The following is a 22,857-nucleotide window of genomic DNA, read 5'->3' as shown; positions in this document are numbered from 1 at the left end:
ATCCACCAAACTGTCCCCAGTTCCGTCTAATTGAGAAGTATTGATGGGGTGGTCATGGCGTAGTTGGTAAATCGATTGCCTTGTACGCAGCGTACTTGGGTTCGAGTTCCGACCCCGCACATAGGGTTAGAAATTTTTCATAAGAGATTTTCCTAACCCGAAGAGGCGAATGACCTTAAGGTTAAAACTTCTATAATCGAAATAAAAAAAATACACACTGCATAACATTCATTTTATGTTTCAATTTTGTTAGTTGTCATAGTTTATTGAAAATAGAAAAAAATTGATCATTTTCAGTAGATTAGCAAAACGTCTTTCATGCAGCTGTTTATTGTTCAATTTTGCTATGCAATTATTTGAAAATGAACACCAACGGAGCGGGAATTATTTCAACTTTCCAAGCAGTGCGTATCGATTCAAAAGGCTAAATTCGAATTTCACGCTTCGGTATGTTGCTGACGTGAAACTGGAGCCTTTGGGAGCTGTAGCGATTGATCGACGAAGCTGTCGAAATTCGCTTTGAAGGCCATATGCTTTTGTGGCAAACGTGGTGAACCAGTCGTGATCAAATTCAACATGAACGGTAAGATGTACAAAATTGAGTGCTTAAAAAAATCCTGACGAGTTACGGAAAAGTTGTTACTCATAATCCAGACAACTGTTTTACTCCATTGATTTTTTATTTCAAGTGTAATAACTATATGTATGAGCGGCTATGTAAAAAGTATGTTTACACATATCAAATTTAATATTAATTCGAAAATCCTGGGAGCAATCAATTGCCCCTAAAATTTCCGTTATTTAGGAGCACAAAAGAAACTAAAAATAGTTGTTTTGGACGAGATACTATATGCTGTAACTCGCGCTGATCGGAAAATACTCATTGTATAAAACAGGCGTCGCGCCGGCCGAACGCAAGACGCGGAAGGATTGTTTTGTCCAACACTTGTTGTTGCTAGAGTAAATGTAACAATATTATTTGAAAAAGCAAGAGCTTAATGTCATGTGAAAAACTTAAATGCAATTTTTGTGTCAAAGTTACAACGCCACTGCTCTCTGCGATAGAAATATAATCAAAATATGAGTTAGTAATATTTGTATCTGTTCTAGCCATACTCCTAAAAAGTAAAAATCCCTGTGCGAAATATTGGTTAGTTTAATGCAGTTCGTGTATCTCTTATTTCATAATACTTCTTATAAACAAGATTCAAACAGGGACAGCAGATACTTAACAATCATTTGTCGAACACCTCCATCTACCAGCATGTATTTACAGCATTTTTGAATCAAACGCTTTAATCTTTAAATGATTTGACCTACCTAATTCAAAAATAGTTTAAAAAAGTTAAATTCTGGAAAGCATGCCTAGGACCATCTGAAGCTCGATACGTAGTTTTCATCTGCATATATGTGGATTCCATTATTCACTTTAGTATTGCAGTTCCAGACTACATTAACGCAACTTACCGAAGTTAAAACATAAAAGCTAAAATACATCATAGCAACAACAACTGGACAACATCACACATAGAGAGAGATATAATTTCTGGAACGTTGAATCATAAAATTATTGTAACTATGGAACTATTCTAATATTGAAAATTGAATCGACCGAAAATATAAAATTGCTGATATTTCATCATATTGGCATATATATAAATAGTTTGGAATTAATACAACGATTAAGAAAATTACTTTCAATACATACGAATACATAAATACGAAGGGTTTTTTTAAATAGTGAAAATGGGCAAAACAAAATTTGGCTTGTCCCGGTGAGATACAGGGCTTAACATTATATGAGAGAACCCATCTGTTTTATTTAGATTTTTCTCCTGGGAATACACTGGGTTACCCCACGGGACAGAAGGTGAAGCATACATATGTTGGAAGCTTGAATAATAATCATAAAAATATGTAATACTGCAAAACGCGAAACGCAGCAAACAGGTGAAACAGATATAGATGTTTATGAAGGTACTTAAAAAAAATTTCAAAAGCAAGCAACAGCGCGACGTTAGCATTTACGAATGAAAAAAAACTGGTTCCTATCCCGTGGGGTACAGAGTGACTGGGAATTAATTCGTGTGATTTTAACGGTGCACGCGGTTACGGAACTATTTAGCTGACAGCAGTCCCGAGCAATAGAAATCACAGCCGTTACCGTACCTTCAGTGGAGTTTTGATGAATATATTTCATTCCAGCGATCTATTAATTACGCCCAAATCGTTAAATTTGGATCAATGACGTCTTCGGAAGAGTTTTGTGGATATTATAAGCCCTTTCGTATAATGTGTTGGTATTGATTAATGTCAAAAGTGATATACATTTATGAACTTTCTTGCAAGTACGTCTTAATGATTGTCTTCGACAAAGTTGTAAAGAAAGCATTTGCCAATAACTTTGAAGGTATAAAGTCTTTATCTTATGTTCATAATTATTACTTGTTATTTGTGGATGGCCCCTTAAAGCCAATCCTTTATTATAACTTTTCAAAAATCATCTTGACAATTTGGGTGTGTTTCATGAAAAAGTTTGAATTATCGATATGGACAACTTTCTATACTACAACATTGGAAGCAATGGAGTAATTTTTGAAAAATATATTGGTTTAAATGGTGATTGCGTTGAGACGGCTGAGTTTACGTCAATGCTGTTTTCGGGATACTTATCAAAAATAGCAATATCTGTCATATGCTACTATAATTTCACTGATTAGTTATTCTAAAACTGAGATTTTTCAATTTTATTTGGTAGAATGAATGACCTGACGTCTTTGGCAAAGTTTTTATGATTGTGTCGTATCCATGGTCGAAGCATTCTCCGCTTCAAAGAGTCTTCACCTATCAATAGTTCTTAACAGACTGAATCGTATTCGCACTTCCATCGGTTTCTCTGCCGCAAAATATATCAACACACGCTTACGTGTGTTCGATGTCTGTAGTCACTGCATGACACGCTGAAACGCACACAGCTGTACTCATTGCTCTTGTATTTTGTCAACCAGTCAATCCCTCTTCTTCTCACAAGGCATATATAGTGAAACTTACACACCAATGAGACTGCTTGAATGTTCTTATCCTGTTGCATTCACATTCGTACCGATTCATTAAGGTGGAATGTAGGGGAATTATGGTTAAAACCGACACCTTAAGCTTAAACATTTTTCTAAGTTGCCACCAAACCAATAAAATTATAGTTTTTATGCAGAATTCTTCTTCAGAAAATTCTTAACAAGACTAAATTTTTTCAGCGCTTCAAAAAATTAATTTCATTAAAAATTATTGGTTGTAAAACTTGGAAAACAAAGTGAGTTTTTGTAGGCACTGCGGGTAAAACCGACACCCTATAGGGGTAAGATCGACACCCCCTTTAATTTATTTTCTCTCCACTTTATTAAAATCTTTATGTTTATTAAACATGAGATATATGCGTGAATAATTAAGTGTGAGTATGTATGATGCTAATATGTGCTTTTTATTGCTTCATCATGTAGTGAGGGGAAGAAAGTTCGAAAGCGTAGTACTATAAATAAGAGTATTTTATGCTATAGGATTATTTATTGATGAGTATTTCCAAATAATCCTTGCGCACATCGTTGCAACCTCCAGTTTCATATTATTTCGTAAGAGAAGATTTGCAAGCGTTCTACGTTCTGCTAATTGGATTCATTCACTTATAAGTGACACACACACTTCTTAGTAAAACTATCTTTTTCAGATTTGATTTTTCGGACTCTGATCATCAACGATCTATTGGGGTACACATAAGATCACTGTCTCATTGGGATAAAGTTCGTCTATGACAAACCAAGAGAACACTAGAAATTCGGTTTGATGAGCTTTTTGCAGAAATAGCAACAGCTTCGATAGAATCAGATAAGCAAAAATTCCAATTTTCGATTTTTAAAGAGACTTACAAGAAATAAACACAATAAGAGTATTTCAGTGCATTTCTGTTGATACTATAGTGTTCTAATAGGCTAATTGAAGTGTCACAAAGATCCCCAGTATTTTGAAATGAATCGCAAATATACACAACCATCTTAACAGCGTGTCGGTTTTACCCTAACCATAGGGTGTCGGTTTTACCCCAACAGCGCACATTTTTTTATAAAAGCGATTAAAAATATTGAATTTCTCAAACTCGTCTTCAATGCACCTAGTTGATCATAGGACAGGCCGATAATAATAGGTAGTGAAAAATGTGGTGATTTGAAAAGCTTTTGTTCGGTTAAAACCTTAAAATCTACCAACGAAATTTAAGATCCAGACGAGTATGAACGCTGCTGTCGTATGTTTTGTTTATTTTTATTACATTCGGCGTACTAACATAAATCCAATTTTTCTTCAAATGCTCTAAATAAACGTACTAATAATAATGTATCATTATGAAATGAATAAAAATTTGATTTCTAGGAAATGTTGTGGGGTGTCGGTTTTACCCACAGTGTCGGTTTTTCCCACAATTCCCCTATACGTTATACTCACATATTCTAATATTGGAATGATATTTCTTAAAATTATCGGTTTTAGATAAATTATTTCTCTTCCAACAATATCTTATACACTACAGATTGCTTTCGCGAATATCTTTGCTGAACACACGAAGTATCTCCTTTAACTGCTTTAAAAGTTATAGCTCTTTATGTTTGAACGATCCATAAAAAAATTTTCGTGTATCGCTTTTCGATTATCATTCCTACGAGTTTCATATATTCTAAGAAGTTGTTCGAATCGGCAAAATACATAATTTTTATAATGGCATAATTTTTGCTCTCTCGAGTATTTTCGAAGATATTGAATGTTTTTTGAAAACAATAGTCTATTTTCAGATCATATATAGCTCTACTGGAGACAGCAAGAGACAAATTAAATCCTTTGATAATTTTTTTTGATTTTTTAAAAATACTTAAAATTCATACAAGTTTGATACATGCTTGAAATTTCAGAAACAAATGCTCCCCCCTGGCTACCCCATATTACTGTGTCCAAAATCTCGTATCCGATAGCAGCGCTGCCCAAGCTGCGAGCTCGTATGATTAGAATTTGTTTACGAAAACATTAAAAAACAAGAATGTCGTGGAAAGATTTTTGTATCGCGATGCAAATTAGATGAACTTTGTTGGAAATACTTTGCCCTGTTTTACATTTGCCAATTACCAATAAAATGTTCAGAAATGAGACAAAGGTATTTACGTGAATTCAACCGACCAGACAAGCATTTCTGCTGAAGAACAATCAAGGAAAAAGTCTCGAAAATCGATGTTGTCATGTCTGGGTGATTGAGCACCTGCGTTAGACACTCTTCATTGGCCAATCACACAGATTTCACCTCCGTGCGCGATTCTTTCATACCAGAAGTAATGTTAGGAATTTTTCGATATCGAAAAATATATAATTTTCACGGTCTTGCTTCGGCCATTTTCTTAACCACTTTAAATGAAGATAGAAGATTATGTCGAACATATTAAATGGAATTTCCAATGAACTTGTACACTTGTATTCTATAATAGTTGAAATCAATAGAAATCAATTCAATATTTAAATGCACAAAATCCGCCAGTGAAATAAAACCGATTTTTTCCAACTTTTCATGTGTGAGTTCAAATCAAATGGTAATTATAATTAAATAGGTAATATATTGCTGAGTTTCGACGTAAATGCCTGATTCAAGATTTTTTACAATGTTCAGCGGAAAACAGATATGAATATGAATGATTTAAACTAAAATACCCCGATGCATGATACGAACCTGTCAGCGGTGAAATATTCTTTGTGGCTTATGTGGTCCCAGGAAGAGCACTGGTAAGCTCATTCTATTTTATCTTTACCTATAGTCATTCAAATTAAACACCAAATAGGCGTAAATTCTTTGACAGTCCGCTCAGTTATAATACGTGTTGTACACGTATTATAACTGAGCGGAGCTTGCCAACGGGAAAATGGCTACGGAATGTACCACTAGCTCTCTGTTATTGGAAAATCAGTAGAGCTAACACCTACTACATCCCAAGATTAAGTTGTTTGCATGGGTTGATTGGACCATATACAGTAACCTGCCTGGCATCTGACCCGCAATTTTGAGGCGGCATCTCTACCAAATGTTGCGGTGAGATGCCGCAGGAGAGCATTTTCCTCTGAAATTACAGATGATCGTGTTCATGATCGGAATGCCTTCTAAATGTCCCAACTATTCAAATAATACATGATTTATAAAAAAATCGAACAATTTGAAAAATTTCGGTGCTTCGCGATGCAACTGGGTGCACATAATCCTTAATCAAATTTTTGTGAGTTAATAAATAGGATTATTTTACCTCTCCAGTATTGCAATTCTTCGAAAGATAGACTCGAAATACCATATTACCGTACAAAAGTGACTCTATGTACGAGAAATAGAAAGTGCGGCAACTCACTCGAAATTATACTAGATGCCACTAAGCTGACAATGCAAAACACAGAGAAATAAGGAAACCAAATTGGTGTGTATTCCGCTCACACCTGGAACCAAGGATGCAAAATGCCTACCTTTTCTGCGGCTGTAATTTATCTGCCTACATTCTCATTTCTTTTTTGACGCTGCTGTCGTTCGCTAGTGCAGGACGCCCAGCGCTGTACGGCAGTCTGTAAGCAAAGCAGTAACATGACAAAAATACTGCCCCCAGTACAGCCACCAGACGCGATCGGTACAGCTTCTCTTTCCTTATTTTACACTTTTTAATATTTTTAAATTATTCAATATTTATAATCACAAACGACGACAATGAATGCGGTTCGTTTACGGCACGACCGGTATCAACGCTTTCGTGTGCGGGCCTCTCCCTTTGACTATGCAAAGAAAAATGTACAAAGCGAGAGAACAAACTTTACTACGCTACACTCTCACCGAGCAGTCGGAGTACAGCAGCAAAACAAAAATGTATTCTACTGCTGTACGGGAAAATGTACTCGGTTTGGCTACTGTTCTGGCAAGAGCTGTAGCGATGCGTCGCTGTAGCGGGCTGTACGGCTTGTGAAAATGTAAATATACCGAAAAAAATGTAGTTTATCGTTACCGTTGGCATCCCTGCCTGGAACAGTCGAACAGAAAGGGGAAGTAAGATCCAATTTCCAGCAGATCTGGATAATACGGCAAACGACCTATAAAAGAGATTTATAACCGCCTATAATGACAGTTGCCCTCTTGTAACGAGAGCTGTATGTCGTGATGGTACTTGGTGGAACGAAAATTTAACAACACTTAGGAAGGAAGCCAGGCGCCTGTTGAATAAAGCGAAGATTACTGGTAAGTGGTCAAACTACAGGACCGCTCTTACCAAATACAACGCTGAGTTGAGAAAGGCTAAAAAACTATGATGGTTCTCTCACAATTGGCAATAGTGAAACATTGGATGTTCTAATGAACACCCGTTTTCCTGAATCGGATACGAAAGACGAGAATTCGACAGGTCAGGATTGTCCTAACAGGACTTGTGAGGCATCATAGAAACTGGCCAGTCGGATTTTCACACCATCTCTAATTAAATGGGCTATCAACATATTCGAACCCTACAAATCACCCGGCCCTGAATAACATTCTTCCAATATTTCTACAAAAACGGGCAGACATAATTCCGGATCTACTAAACATCCTGAGATCCAGTCATATGCTTGGGCACACACCTATTAACTCCGCTAGCGAATGACGGATCTCAATAGTAGTACGTCCGTAATAACCTACGAACTTGGTACTATTGAGAACCAGAGCTACAGGCCCAAAGCCCAGGTAAAGGAGGATGGCCGCGGTCATCACGTAAAGCAACAAAGGTCATAACCCTAAGCCCAAGGCGTGAAGCGACCCGTGCCGAGTGATGAGTGGTCGAGGGGGTGAAAAAGATGCTCGATCGTTAAAGGAGCATGTGGGGTACCTGGGCAACCCCCACAGTAAGCGTCCCTTACCACGTTACTGCGGAGCTTCGGCGTGGCGGACCTTTCTTTCTCGCGCAACTCGTGGGAACAATATGAGTGAAGTGAACAAAAACAAAAAAACGGAGGTGCCGAACCCCTTTGCCAAAGGTGGGGGAGCAGAGGAACGAAGGGTGAGCATCCAAGTCAGCTTCACACGGTATGTTAGGGGTGAGCACAAAAGTAAGCCTCACATGGTATGTTAGAGGTGAGCACAAAAGTAAGCCTCGCCAGGTACGAAAAAGGTGAGCACACAAGAAAGCCTCGCATGGCGTGATAGAGGTGAGCACAAAAGTAAGCGTCATGTGGAGTGTTAGAGAGAGAATCAGGGTGTGACAGAGCGAGCACCTAAGTAAGCCTCATACAGGATGTATGAACGCGTGAGCGAGAGTGAGTGAGTACATCAAGTACAGCCATCCCCTCAGAAGTAATACCGAGAGGTAGCCCTGGGGGGAACAATGGCGGTGCCCAATGGAGTTTAGTCGGTATTACCTAGTCATGGTGTCACCATGAGAGCCCGAAACTCCAGTACACCCCGTGTGGTAGCTTGACATCTACTAATTGCACGTGTACTGGGTTAGTTCGTAAATTGCATTCTCGATTTAAAAACACCTATAAGCTGGAGAGAAGTTAGAGTAATATTCATTCCTTAAACAGGTAAAAAAGACTTGACACTACCCAAGGCCTTTAGACCTATTAGTTTGACATGAACACTTCTGAAATAGATGGAAAAACTACTGGACCACTATATTCGAACGGAGCACTTATCGAAAGTTCCGCTAAACAAGTACCAATTTGCACAAACAAAAGGATGCAAATCTACGGAAACGGCCCTACATTTAGAGCTTCCATTTCCCGACGGTTTTCAGCTTCCCGGGATTCGGGAAATAAATAATAAATTTCCCAGGAAATCCCGGGAATACAGAATAAAAATAAAAAGGTGAATGATTCTCTTGAAAACAAAAGAATAAATTGAAAAGTTTTCAAACCTGTTTGATTGCATGTATATCTGTCCTAAAGCAATTGTCAGAAGATGGCGATTTGGTGGCCTACACTTCATTCAATCATTTGATAACTCGTCAATAAGTTCCATTTCCGTCACAGTAGGATCAGCATCATTTCGAATTAAGTGTCAAATCGATATCAAGTAGATAATGGACGAAGTGTGCAGCGATGGATGAAGCCTACCATCGATTTGCTGTTACGGGCAAGTATCTTGATTGCTTGATTGCTTGATCGATTGCCCTTCAAAAATCCTGCCTGTATCCTTGAAAGCGACATTCAAAGAGTTTGGATGCGCATGATATTGGACAGATACAATGTTATGTATTTCTTTTCATACATTCAAAAATTTACAGATATTACAGTTACGGTATAACAAATAAGACGAAATATGCATTCGATGAACCGACCAAATATTTCTGCAGACGTTCTAGAAACATTCCTTATTTTAAATAGCGTTTGCGTTAAGCATGATATCACTACAAACCATCCCAAGTTTTGAAACAAACACACATCGATTTTTTAAGCAAGTAACGCAATTTCTATTACTAATTCGATTGCAAGCCCTTTCATTCAAGATCTAACTATTAAAATAAACTATAAAAAGAACTGTTAAAAAATCTGATCAATCGGCTCATCGTGCGCATCTCTAACGCTACTGTAAGGAAATGGTTCGGTACAACGGCCGGCAAATTAATCCTTTTTTGAATGAAAAAATCAACATTCTTTAGCAGTGGTTTGAGTATGGCGTGGACTATATACCTAAAAAAATCACGCAAACATATCAGTGAGCCTAAAGATATATAGTCCATTGGTCCTCAAATCAGTTGGAAAAGCACAATCAGCATTCACTACTCACTCCAAATGTTTGCCGGTAAAGATATTTCCTACAGAATTTCATTTGCAGGATCTAAGTCTATTGGAATAATTTAAAAAAAAAAAATTACCCGGGATTCCCGATTCCCGGGAATGAGAAAACACAATTTCCCGGGAATCGGGAATCCCGGGAAATCCAAAAATCCCGGGATTCCCGGGAAATAAATTCCCGGGATGGAAGCTCTACCTACATTCCTTAGTGATACTTATTGAGAAAACCCTTAATTTCAAATTGTGCTTTTCTTGACGTCGTGGGTACTTTTGATAATACATTCTGCATATCAATTTATAAGGCCCTGGTAAAAAAAGAATAGAAAAATCGATAGGGGACTGGATCCTTGCAATGCTCAAGAGTCAAGAGATCACAGCAACGTTGGGAAACACGAAAGCAACTATAACAGCCAATAGGGGCTGTCCCCAAGGAGGTGTGCTATCACCCCTACTCTGGTCACTAGTGGATGATCTTCTCAATGATCTGACTGAAATGGGTTTCGAGATTCTTGGATATGCAGATGACATTGTTCTAATTGTGAGAGGAAAACATGTACCTGTACTAAGTGATCAGATTCAAGTGGCCCTGAACTTCATCAAGACATGGTGTTTCAAAGAGGGACTCAACATGAACCCTGCAAAATCGTTCATTGTACCGTTTTTCAATAGGAAAAAACTGAAGTTGGTTCATCCAAATTTCAGTAGAACTACAATTAACTGCGCTGTAGAAGCGAAACACCTAGATGTTATCATAGACAACAAACTGAATCGAAACTCGTAGCTAACATACGCCGTTAATGAAGCAACAACAGCACTGTGGACGTGCAGTAAATTCTTCGGGAAAACTTGGGGTCTCAAACCGAGGTTGGCTTACTGGTGCTACACGCCCATCGCTATAGATCACAATTCACTTATCCCTCTTTTGAGTGGTGGCCCAAAGTTAAGCAAAAGGCCGTCCAAACTAAGCTAACTTAAGTTCCGAGGCTAGCCTGCCTCTCTATCATAGGCGCTATGAAGACACAACAGCCATTGCAGCTATGGAAGCCATGCTTTTTCTACCTTCATTTGACAAACATGTTATGAGGGAGGCGAGAGTTGGCTCTCTGAGAGTGCTGAAGGGTAAACCACTATTTGATGGGGATTTAAATGGTCACCTGAGTATAAAAAAGGAACTTGAAATAAACCCTATCTCGACTACAGTTCGGAATAAAATGGAGGCTAAACCGAACTTCGATATCTCATATGAGGTTCACATAGTGGATCGTCAGATATGGGATATACGGGGTCTCATACTACCTCAAGGTACAATATCATTCTATAAGGATGGTTCTAAAATAGGTGAGCTGACTGGCTCGGGAGTCTACGGACCAAGAATTAAAGAAGCGATATCAATGGGAAAGTGGCTTACAGTTTTCCAGGCAGAGGTATACGCAATATACCCCTGCTCGTAGGTATGTAGGAAACGAAACTACAGACATGCAAAAAATCGCATTCTTCTCGGACATCCAAGCAGCACTGTTGGCATTGAGGTCGTCGAAATATGAGTCCAAACTGGTTTGAGAGCGTATCATATCTTTACAACTACTGGCAACTCGGAATAAAGAAATGATATTGTGGGTACCTGGCCACCAAGGAATCGATGGTAACGAAGTGGCCGACGAATTAGTCAGGCGTGGATCATCAAACATGTTTTTTGGACCAGAACCATTTCTAGGTATATCTACCTGTGCCGTCATACTAGAACTTTCGGCTTGGGCAAGAGACCAACTACTAAACGACTTGGCGTAACGTAGAAGGCGTTCGACAAGCTAAGAAATTCATACATCCATATACAAAAAGAGACAAAAAACTAATGGATCTAAAACGAAAAGATTTACGTATAATAACAGCTTATTTACGGGACATTGTCCTGCCGAGTGTCATTTGAAAAAAAATCGCAAATGTCAAGACCACTTTTCCATATCAACTTTTGAATAGGGCTAATAAGATTTGTAAACAAACTTTTGTTTTGCTGATTTCTCTTAATTTGTTATAATTTCAACATAGAAAATATTTGAAATTGATTCTACCAAGGGCAAAGATGTTGATTCATGTGTATTTTTCATGAAATTCAACTCGGCATCGTACTAATGAGCGAAAAAAGTTTGTTTACAAAAATCTCATTAGCCTTTTTGAAGAATTAATATTGATTTGTGGATTCTGTAACTACGAGCCCGAGAGCTCGGAACATATTTTCTGCCATTGTACAGTACTATTACTGGCAGTACTGGCAAAGTTTCCCATAGCAAAAAAAAAATAGTTGGTTTTAATTTGTCTGCTGTAATACAGTTTCCATTGGATGATTCCCGAGTTTATAAAAATAGTTAATGATCATGTACCTTCGGTCTCACAATTAATTGGTAACTGAAACCTCCCCAAAATACTACAACTACAGTACAGTAAACGGTACAGTGATTCTAATAAAATGTTTTGCTCGGGATTATGCTGCAACACTAACTAGTTGCTCAAGCTCTTCTACAATACCATAAGAATCTGACAAGCGAAAAGCCGCGCAAAAATGAAAAATATGCTCGCGTTCTGGCCCCTAAAGAGGTGAAGTATAGTTTGGCAGAAACGGACCACGAAATATGCTGCTTTGCCAATGATACGCCTATGCTTTGCTGTTTCTCGAATGGCCAATTATTTGAAAAAAAAATGGACTGAAACAGAAATGATAAAGAAAGACAGCGAAAAATAGAGAGAGAGAGAGAGAGTCTTGGCCTGCTCACCTAAACTGAAGGTTCCGGACACGATTCAGCAGATCCGCATGTCCCGAGGTGTACTGCTCCATAACGTCTTTAACGTCGTACGGTTTTTGGGCTTCCCGAAACTTTCGCCGTGCTACGAAATACGTCAGCTGTTGGTGGTTTAGTTTTCGTCGGCGTCGATTGTTGAGTCGATTTAATTGTTTATTTTTGTTATTTGTTTACCGGTGGCACGTCGAAGCGAGCAACAATGGTTCCAGTGGAAGGAACATTCAATGGCAACCGGTTGATTGGCGGGGGGTTTGGATTGCACGCAGTGTTTTGTGTTCAAAATAGGATTTATTTTACATCAAGGTTGGGCATGGTTAGAAATAGAGAAAAATGATAGGGAAACATTATGAGCAATTTTCGCGCCCTTATCGTAGCGGTGATAGTTTGAATTTCTGGACGGATAACGGTTGTCGCGGGTTGGGTGGGATTGTTTGAGTTGGGATATTTGAATGTGCATTTTAAAACCCTATAAGTATCATGTTGGAAGATGTATTTTTCATACTATTTTATACGGAAACGAGCTTGCTCTCATGCTTGAACAATAACTGGTCACGTTTCTTTTAGTAATGATTCTAATTATGGTGTAATTTTCTTGTAGAAAGTTGATATTTGAATAGCACGATTAGCAGTAATATGGTTCCAGATGATTCCACCTGTGGAAAGTGTCTCGTAGTTATATGTCTGATTATTTGCATAGGTATTATACTGCTGTATACATATGTATGTTTTAGATAAGGGAAATACACGTAACAAGCGGTTAGTTACCGATATGACCATATTAAACGACCGTAAGTTGACGCCAGAAATTTGATCATTATCTGGCAGATATTCCCCTAAGGACGATTGAAACGTTTCGATTTGCTGTTGCGACGACGGTCGATATCACATTTTCCAGGCAATGGGGGAAAATCATGATGTGTGGAAAATGCAGCTGAAAATCATAATAAAAGAAACTGGAATGCGTTGATGCTTTACAACTTTGCCTTAGGATAGAAGAAGTTTGCGATAGCTTGCGGTCATCTATCATTTTCTGCTGGGGTGTGAATAATGTGCTTTGTCACTCCCAGCTACAGAAGAGCTTTCATGTAGCTCTATATAGTGATATTTAAATAAAAAAACGCAGCGCAGGGTAGAAGCTTTATGTGAAACTATAAATAGTTTTCTTCGGTTGGACTTTCTAGAGGAGAGTCATTGCTGGTTGATATACATAACAACAGAAAAAAATAACCCAAAAAGGACAATAACACTTCATTCGAATAGCCCTTGGGGATCAAACGAATTTGTCCCCAACAAGATTAATGACATTTAGGATTTTGTAAGAATTAAAGCCACTCTTTGAACTTTTCAAGTAGATACTGTTTGTAACCCATTTCGAGTTAATGTTCAACCATACACTGGATACCAATTTCTTGACTTGCAGTCTACTCTATATGTGTGCTGTGAGATTTATATTAATTGCTTTCTAGAACTGTATTGGCGATTGCTCGGTAAGTTTTTCCAGTAGTGTTTTATATATTTAGATTGCAGTAGCCTGTGCATATGCGTATCGATTAGTATTTAATCATTATTCAACTGTAAATCAATGTATGTTCAAATATACAATAGATGGTTCGAGAGGAATGTACATTTTGTTTCGTTTTCGTTTGAGTTTATCTGTCAAATTAAACCTTTCTAGCAGATTGTGTAATATATAAAATATATAATATAGTGTCGAATTTCTACAGCTTGTGAGATTACCTAAAACACTCTGCCCAATTTTAAACCATGCGGTATGTTTGTTTATTTATTAATAATCATTCCAACGCATGTATTATATGTTGTGGTCTACATAATTTTAAGATAAGTAACTAGCACAAAATGAAACAGAAGAACGCCAAAACTAGAACTGAACGTTACTAATCAACCAAAACTTTTGATTTAAGAAAACATGAGGTCATATTCGAATGCTCTGGAGAACTGCAGGTGAAGGGATTGTTACTAGATGTAGGATATCTATTATTATGGTTTCGGTAGTTTTTACAACATCAACATTCCATTAATTGTACGTGTAAAATGAATATAATGGACAACAGATCAAGATGTAGCGATTGAGAACGTGGAAGGTGCACGGCGAGCTCATGGTTTATTTTTTACTGCTTACTAGTTTTATGTAATTGGTAGACATTTTTCGTCAATTTTTATGGTGTTTGTAAAACTGTTAAAATCTAAAAGGATACATTATTGATGGAGTATTTCACTAAACAGGAAGGATATTAAACAGAATGGGTATGGATCTAATTTATAAAAAGCGAATATATTTCGTTTGATGAAAGCTAAGAAAGATTAATAAGAACGAAAGCGGCATAAAAAATCATCACATTGTCACATTTATATATGGTCGGTGTAAAGTCAGACCGGACTAAGTCGCAAAACATAAAAAATGAGATAATGATAGCAACGGATAAAGAATTTCGTCAGCTACATTCGACTTTTGCCAGATTTGAAATCTGTCACAATAAGCAAAAATTATGGCAAACATTAATTTCCATTTATAATGTAAAGGATGCTGCGATTCAAACTTTAAACTCGTTTTTTTCGAAATCAATATTTTGTCACGTAGTCCGGTCTGACTTAACACCGACCATATAAATAATCAAATGCTTAATATGGTTTCGGATCAGTAAATAATTTTTAAACTGAGATTTACTCTGGAAACATCCATGGTCTGGGCACTGAGTAGCATTTTAACAATATCACCATTTTTCTGTATTGTGTCGTTAAATCTTAAAAAATGCTATAGTAAATATTGTCGCAAATATTTACACATACTATGAATATGAGACCGGGCATAGCGTAGTTGTAAATCGATTGCCTTGTACGCAGCTTACCCTGGTTCGATTCCAAACTCCGCACATAGGGTTAGAGATTTTTCTAAAGAGATTTTTTTAGGCCGAAAAAAGGTGAATGGCCGTGAGTTTAAAACCTCTACAATCTGAATAGAAAAAAATGCTATGAATAATTCGTCGTTTCACGTAAAATAAGTTCATTTATTTAAAACGTTTGTTGCGAAAAAACCCTGTCCTAATTTTTCAATTTTTCGATTTTAGCTGCCACCGTAGTAATTTATTAATGTCAACATTTATTGAAGCATTCTGCATACAATGGCATCAGGACTCAGAAAAAATGGTTAAATCGTATGGATCCCCGTCATTTTTCGTTTAAACATTAAATAGTTTTTAACTCCCAATGAATTAATCCACTATAGAGTAGAGTGAGCACACTTGATCCGCTTTTGTTTTCCTCTTCTGCTTCTAGAAATCAAACATCATTTTTGATTTCAAAGTTTGCCATGTTGCAGTCAATTTGAATTGTAACAGATGCACATCTGGGTGGCTGTTATTTTTGCCATGTTGGAATTTCGTATTTGATTCATTATTTTTCCTTCGTTGGTAAAGCAATGAATCAAAATACCTAAAAATTGTATAAAATTTAAGCGAAATTGGACCGTTTTCGCATGTGCCCAAAGCCATTGAAGTTTTATATGGGAAATACATATATTTCAAATAATTTCAAACTTGGTAGAGTTCGAAAACACTATAAAAGGTTTTAAAAGTAAAATTTCTATGAATGAAAAACAATGAAATTTTTTTTTAAGGTTGTCCAGAAATCTCAGGATTTTTGTAAAAACAATATTCTTTAAAATAAAAAAATGCTGCCAAAATGGTTTAATTTCGCTTAAAATTTGCCCAATTTTTTGATACCTTGATCCATTTTCTGACCGGCGATGCACAAAATTCCTTCATCGATAAAATAACAGCAATTCTTTTAAAACGTTTGGTAACTAAATCGCCTGTCTACTTGGGTTCAAAAAACGAAACAAACCAGGACTAATAAACACAGAGGCTAATCATCCCACTTAACAAAATAACTAAGCAGACTGTTTTTTCGTTGCACTATGAATCTCTCTTATAATCGAAAGTCATAACAGATATTTACGATAAATGAGTGCTGTATTGTTCACTTTTCTAATAATCAATATTTTATATCATAATTTGTTTTAAAGAATATTTTTTGGATCATCAGTTACGTTATGCGAAAGTGTTTTTACTTTTCTGAATAATTCTAAAGTATCAATTTATACCTGTAAATAACAACATACACAATACGAAAGTATTCTTTAACCCAAGGGAATAAAAGACACTTTATGATGAGCGGATATATCAACATCCCCGAGAGGATACTGGGATAACAAAACGACACACCCCCGAAGAGATCTTTATTGTCATTCAAATGCGGCTTAAACTATAGCTCTTTACCACACTTGGACAGGAACAATAGCACATCCTTGAGTTCCAATTTTCTGTGCATAGGTTCATCTATGTATGGAGAACCAAATATTCAGATACGCAATTGTATTACTGCATTGCAGTTACATATAGAATGATATGAAGTTCCGTAATTGGATTCTCGAAGATCACACAAATAATTCTCAGCACGCTGAATGTGTGATAATTGAGTTTGCAATGTCTACTCAGTGCCCTGACTATATAATACTGCAATTGTGCTTGTGTGAATGCAGCAAATTCTTTGATATTTTCGGACTCACATTCGGTGGAAAAGTCCTATCGATAGGGGTAGAATAGGTTCCGAACCAATGAAGTCACTCGCAGCGCCCGCTCTAGTCAATTCATCCGCCCATTGATTTCCAGTAATACAGGAATGACCGGCTACCCATAAAATGTAAATAGCATTTGAAATGCTAAGTTCTTCGATTTGAGTTTGATATTCGATTACTAATTTCGACTGTCAGAGCTAAAATAAATTCTTTTACCGGTTTGGACCAACCCCCCCCCCCCCTGAAACTTTTTAACTTGTTGAGAAATTTTAAAATAGTTTCTATTTTAAATTCGTTCTAAACTCAAAATCATTCCAAACCGGATTCGACCACCAAAATTGATTTTAAATTAATGCGTTTATTACATATTACGTATTGTATGATGAACATTTCAAAACAAAATCGAAATTTCTGCCCCTACCCGATTTTTTTTCTGGATCCGCCCCTGCCTGTTAAAATGTGGATTGTGTGCCACACAGATTCGCGAAGATATTTGCTTGGAATACGGTACAGATCGATTGAATTAGAAATTTTTTATAAGAGATTTTTCTAACCCGAAGAAGCGAATGACCTAGCCAATGAGATTGTTCTAATTCCATTTCACAACAATAGATACCAGCATCGGTTTGGCCCTCCAACAAAGAACCGTCAGTATAACAAACTACGCATACTTCAAGTTGTCGCTCCATACAGCCATACCTCGCGGAGGAATAGGGTGCTTGCAGAGCGCATATGTATTGGTGAGCCGTTGGGCAGGCAAAAATGACAGGTGCATATAATGTATATGGAGCGGATAGATTGATTTATTTTAAATATTTAATTCACAATTTTAAGAGCAAATATGAGAAAATGTAATGTATTATAGGAATCACAATTAAATATTCATTGCGTGACATAATGTTTTCTATCGTTTGAACCGGATACGCGGACAAAATAAGTAAAGCATTGCCAATGCTATGCTTCATACCCATGGAAACAACGAGCATTCCAAAAGATTTTTGCAGAAAAAAATGATTTTAATTTCAAATTTGTGAAATATCTTGTGCATCGAGAGTTTATGCATACAAAAAAGCTTCTAGACTTGAAAGGTTTTAAGGCCTATACGACTCAAGGGGGCGGGGTAAGGGTTTCGGTATAAAGAAAACACTTTTTGCGATTTTTTAGAAATTTGAGTGAAGCGAATTAATCAAAACTTATACAATATAATATTTCATTTCATGCTGTAATTTTTCTATGCAAAAATATCAACAAGCGAGTCGGAGGGGAAGCTTTTCGTAGAACGTCTTTGAAAAAACACGACTTGAAGTGTTAACTGCCATTTAAAGACTACTGAACCGATTTATTTCAATCTTTGCATATACATTCTATGTAAAAAGTACCTAACCCCTACGTTGAGTCTTCGAGATAATTTTTCAAAAATTTTGCTCGATTCGCTTCAGTTAACTTTCTAAAAAAACGCAAAAAAGTGTTTTTTTCATACTGAAACCCTTTACCCGTACTCCCACCCCCTGATACAAGTTTTAAACATGTTGAATTTGGCTTTTTTATCATAAATAATAGGGTGAAATTTTGTGCTATTTCAATGCATATTTGAAAAATGTAATTTGTAAAAAAATATAAGTTTTGTTTTTATAGGTGAACAAATATGATATCTGAAGTGAGTGTCAGTAGATTCCACAGGAGCAAACCAAATGTTTCTTACGTTTACATGCTTGGGTTTGGAAAATTTGGTTTGATACCAAGTCGGTCTACTTCAGTACATTTAGTATCGTACATTTCCCTACGATTGAACCGAGCAGTTCTGGACAATGCAACCATCAATTACACACGTTCTAAACGCGAGTTTATATGTAAAAATCTTCAAATAATCCTTTGTGTTTATTGCCATATAATCACAGATTATTATTATGGAACTGGGTGGATTTATTGTTGAGAAGAATATCATTTTGCTCGAACTTTTAACTTGCTGCATGGAACGTAAACATGCAATGTGTGCCCAACAGATGCTTTGACTGTGTGTGTAGCAAGAGCCCTATTCTCACATTGAAAGTTTTAAAAGGAAAATTACATGTGAGTGTAAGGTCACTGGGCGCAAGCATATACTCATCCCAATTAACCCTTTGTGTGACTGGTTGCACGATCTATTGAGTTACTGTTTCAGAGCCCAGTAACCTTAAGACGGTATGCACAAGAAAGGGCTTCTTGTTTCAGAAACACATATAGTGCCTCTAGAGCTGTAGTACGTATTGTCGAGAACGCACCAGTCATCGCCATCAAGACCAATCTCTGAAAATGGTATAACTTTGATTGTATTGTCATGACTTCTCTCTTCTACCACCACACAAGGCATCCGTATGCCAGTTTTGGTCTAACAATTGTTGTGTAGATCGGCAGAATGTACTTCGGTTTGAGATCCCAAGATTTGCCGAAGGCCTGCAAGTTTTCTTGATTCTGAAATCCCTTTGAGCTGTCCAATTAAGTTTTGACTTTTGAATCAAGAAGCACCATTGATGTTTTATTAGGATTAATCCATAGTTCAACAGTACTCAACAACATATAAGGCTTGTTGCGTCATATCGAAAAATGTGTTAATGCAATATCGGTGACCATTATATGATAACCATTGGCGAAACCATATGTCGGAGACCCAAGCTGATTAAGTTTCCTCATCAAGCCATCGGCGGCAAGGTTCCATAGAAGTGATGACAGCACACCACTTTGAGGACATCCGCAGACATTCAGTTTCCGTATCCTTATAACGATGAACACAGATGTCGCTTGTTGAGCATTACGTGTATCGGCCGTGTATCGCGATATATGAAGGTACTCCATGACCTCGTGCTGCTTCCAAAAATAATTCGAAAGACACGTTGTCAAAATCACTTTCAATATCGAGAAAAACTCCTAAGCTTGAATGCTTTGTGAAAAAGTTTTTCAATATTGTAGACAGCATTATGTAACAGGGTGATTGTAGAACTACTCCGTTGATATGCATGTTGCATTGCATTGCAACGGGTGCTCGCCCAAGCTAACAACATTCCGAATGTAGTTGTCGATTAAACGTTCCACAGATTTGAGAATAAAGGAGGTCAGTCTGATCGGTCTGAAGCTTTCTGCCTCCTCATAAGTGACCAGCGATGCCAGATGATAAGACATGTCTTCATTTTGAAGACATTTGAAAGGCTGTGAAGACAGGTTTTTCATTTAGAAAACAAATTTGTTTCGGTTGTCTGACCGATTTCTGGCAGAATTCTTGCTCGAAATCTAAAACCGATTCAGAATCCTGGTCGGTGAAGACAAATGAAGACATTTTTTCATGAAATGTGAAGACATTTGAAAAATATGCCTGGTATCCCTGTAAGTGACGCGGTCGCCTTTGGGAATGAATTTTATAGTTATTACTCATCACGCTAATGGAATGCATCCTGTTGCAAGACTACAAGAAAGAAACTCTTTTCTCGGAGACTTTTACGGAGCAAAACTTTCAATCGCCCATTTGGTTGATTCGGTTATCACAATTCTACTAGCAAATGTCTAATATTCAGAACTACCTGAAAAGAACTCAGGGGCAGTCCTCAGTGATGGCTTCGTACAGCCGAGAAAGTGTGGTCAAAAAGATAATTGAGAGCTAAATTTTTGTCAGACGAGTATTCACCATTTGCAGTTCTAATCGAACTGATACGAAAGTCTTCCGATTTCGAAGGCAACTTATTTAATCTGCTAGTCTCGTTGAGACTTGAGACATTTGTGCAGAGGCTTTTCCAATCACTACACACCTAGAAAAAATCGTGTAAATTTACGTCTCCTGACCATGACATATACGAGCATCAAAAACGACATAGTTTTACGTTTGATTTTAATTTTACATGTCGTTGAATTTTGCGAGTCACGTAATTTTACTCCACATATGACATTTGTTTAAAATGTTGAATGGTGTAATTTTACGGCACTGCGCGTGGAAAGTACATCTTTCAAGTAAAATTAAACAGAACACGGTTTTTTTGTCGTCATCTCGTCGATTACGGTTTGTTAAATTGTGGCAAGTTTGGAATTACGTCAACGATAAAATTCAGATCTTTTTGGTGTGTACGCTCAGAGGATCGAAGGGCATTTCTATATGCTTTGCGAGTTAACTTAAAGGCCTCCGAACCGCCCCTTCGTCTACGATTCCAAGCTCTTCTACATAACATTTTGCATCAAACAAGTTCGGTATTCCACCAAGGTGTTCCACTAGAAACACGCGTAGCTCGAAGCGGGCAAGCCTCTTGGTAAGCTGCTACTATGACTGAATTTGTTTTGTCCACGACCTCATCCAAGTCACGTTGGAAGATATCCCATAAACCTAGGCGTCAAGACCTCTTCGTAAAGGTCTCAGTTCGTAGATCTGGGATTACGATAGCGAGAGTTCGAGCCTGTTCGGTACGAGCCCGTTTGCCAACTCATGTGTAATACTGTCAGAGTATAGAGTAACATCTAACACCTCCTCTCTCCCAGCTCGTGCAAATTTTGGGCGATTACCTACATCAAGTATGTGCAGATTTAAACTGCTTAAGTATTCGATCAATTCGGGGCCTCTTAAATTTTTATCTGAGCCACCCCATTCTATGTGGTGGGCATTTGTATCACTGCCGATTATGAGGGGAAACCCATTTATGCCACAGTATGATATAACCCTATTGAAATCATCAGAAGGTTCATTATGTGGCAAATATACCGAACAATAGACTTAGTTTTGTTTATGTTATCAACATAAACAGGTTATATTGACCGTGATAGAACAAATATCGCGATTTGTGAGTTCGGATATAAAACATGCGTCAATAGCACTGTTCGCAGGTATGCATGCCAGAGTCGTAAAATGTTTTTTTTCATTTGCCAAAATCAGGCGAAACTGACGAAAGAACGAAGCTTCTTTCCATGCCACTAGCACTTGGCGAAATCGAAAATGAGACAACGGGCTAGGACAAAGCAAGCATGTAGCAGAGCATTTTCATTATTCTCTCCGCACGCTTGTTTTCGCTTTGAGATTCAAAATGATATTGGTAACTTCGATATTGAACTTACTGCTGGGGAAACGAAAATACACTAGCAATGATATTTATTTGTCGATGCTCGATTCTGTAGATTTGCGAGCTAATGATGGTATTGTAAGACGGAATCCTGATCGGTGTGCATATTTTTCATTTTAACTATGTTCTAGTTGCATTATTAGATGCACATTGCATTAATTTCCTTTAATGAATGAGAATCGCAAATTACTGAGTATGCATCAAAACGAAATTGAAATTTCGGATTGTCATAGCAAAAAGGAAAGTCGCTGCTGCTGCTACTCGTTTTCGTAGAATCGAGAGAGGAGGGGACATCGCCTTTATAGTTTTATTTTTCATGCATTTAGCGACGAAAGAGGCAAGGAAAGAACGAAGATGAATTTTCTGAATTTCGTCGTTCATTGAATAGGTATGAGAATTTTAGGCACGGATGCATGCACGAGGCATTTCATGTGGATTAGTGATGACATATTGTTGAAAGCTACTAAGACGGGGTTAAGTTGCTTTCCAACATAGAAGATTCCTTTGTGGAAATACGGTTCTTGAACCATAGCTATGGAAGCTTTTTCTTCCTGCCCAAGGCAAGAAACATTGATAGTTGCAC

At 37.4% G+C, this 22,857-nt stretch overlaps 1 protein-coding gene across 9 annotated transcripts in view; it reads right to left on the bottom strand.

The window, feature by feature from the left end:
- Window positions 1-22,857, bottom strand: part of LOC131694076 (potassium voltage-gated channel subfamily KQT member 1) — a 1,057,856-nt gene that overhangs the window by 114,729 nt on the left and 920,270 nt on the right. For 2 of the 9 annotated variants that reach the window (XM_058982448.1, XM_058982452.1), the window contains one exon: window positions 12,585-12,712. The exons of the other annotated variants lie outside the window; for them this stretch is intronic. In XM_058982448.1, the coding sequence (XP_058838431.1) occupies window positions 12,585-12,712 (128 nt within the window). The remainder of the gene's footprint in view (window positions 1-12,584; window positions 12,713-22,857) is intronic. 9 annotated transcript variants of the gene reach the window in all.

This window comes from Topomyia yanbarensis, chromosome 3 (genome assembly GCF_030247195.1).
Source record: "Topomyia yanbarensis strain Yona2022 chromosome 3, ASM3024719v1, whole genome shotgun sequence".
NCBI lineage: Eukaryota > Metazoa > Arthropoda > Insecta > Diptera > Culicidae > Topomyia > Topomyia yanbarensis.
Note: the sequence above shows the minus strand (reverse complement) of the source record. Positions and strands in the feature narration are given on the sequence as shown.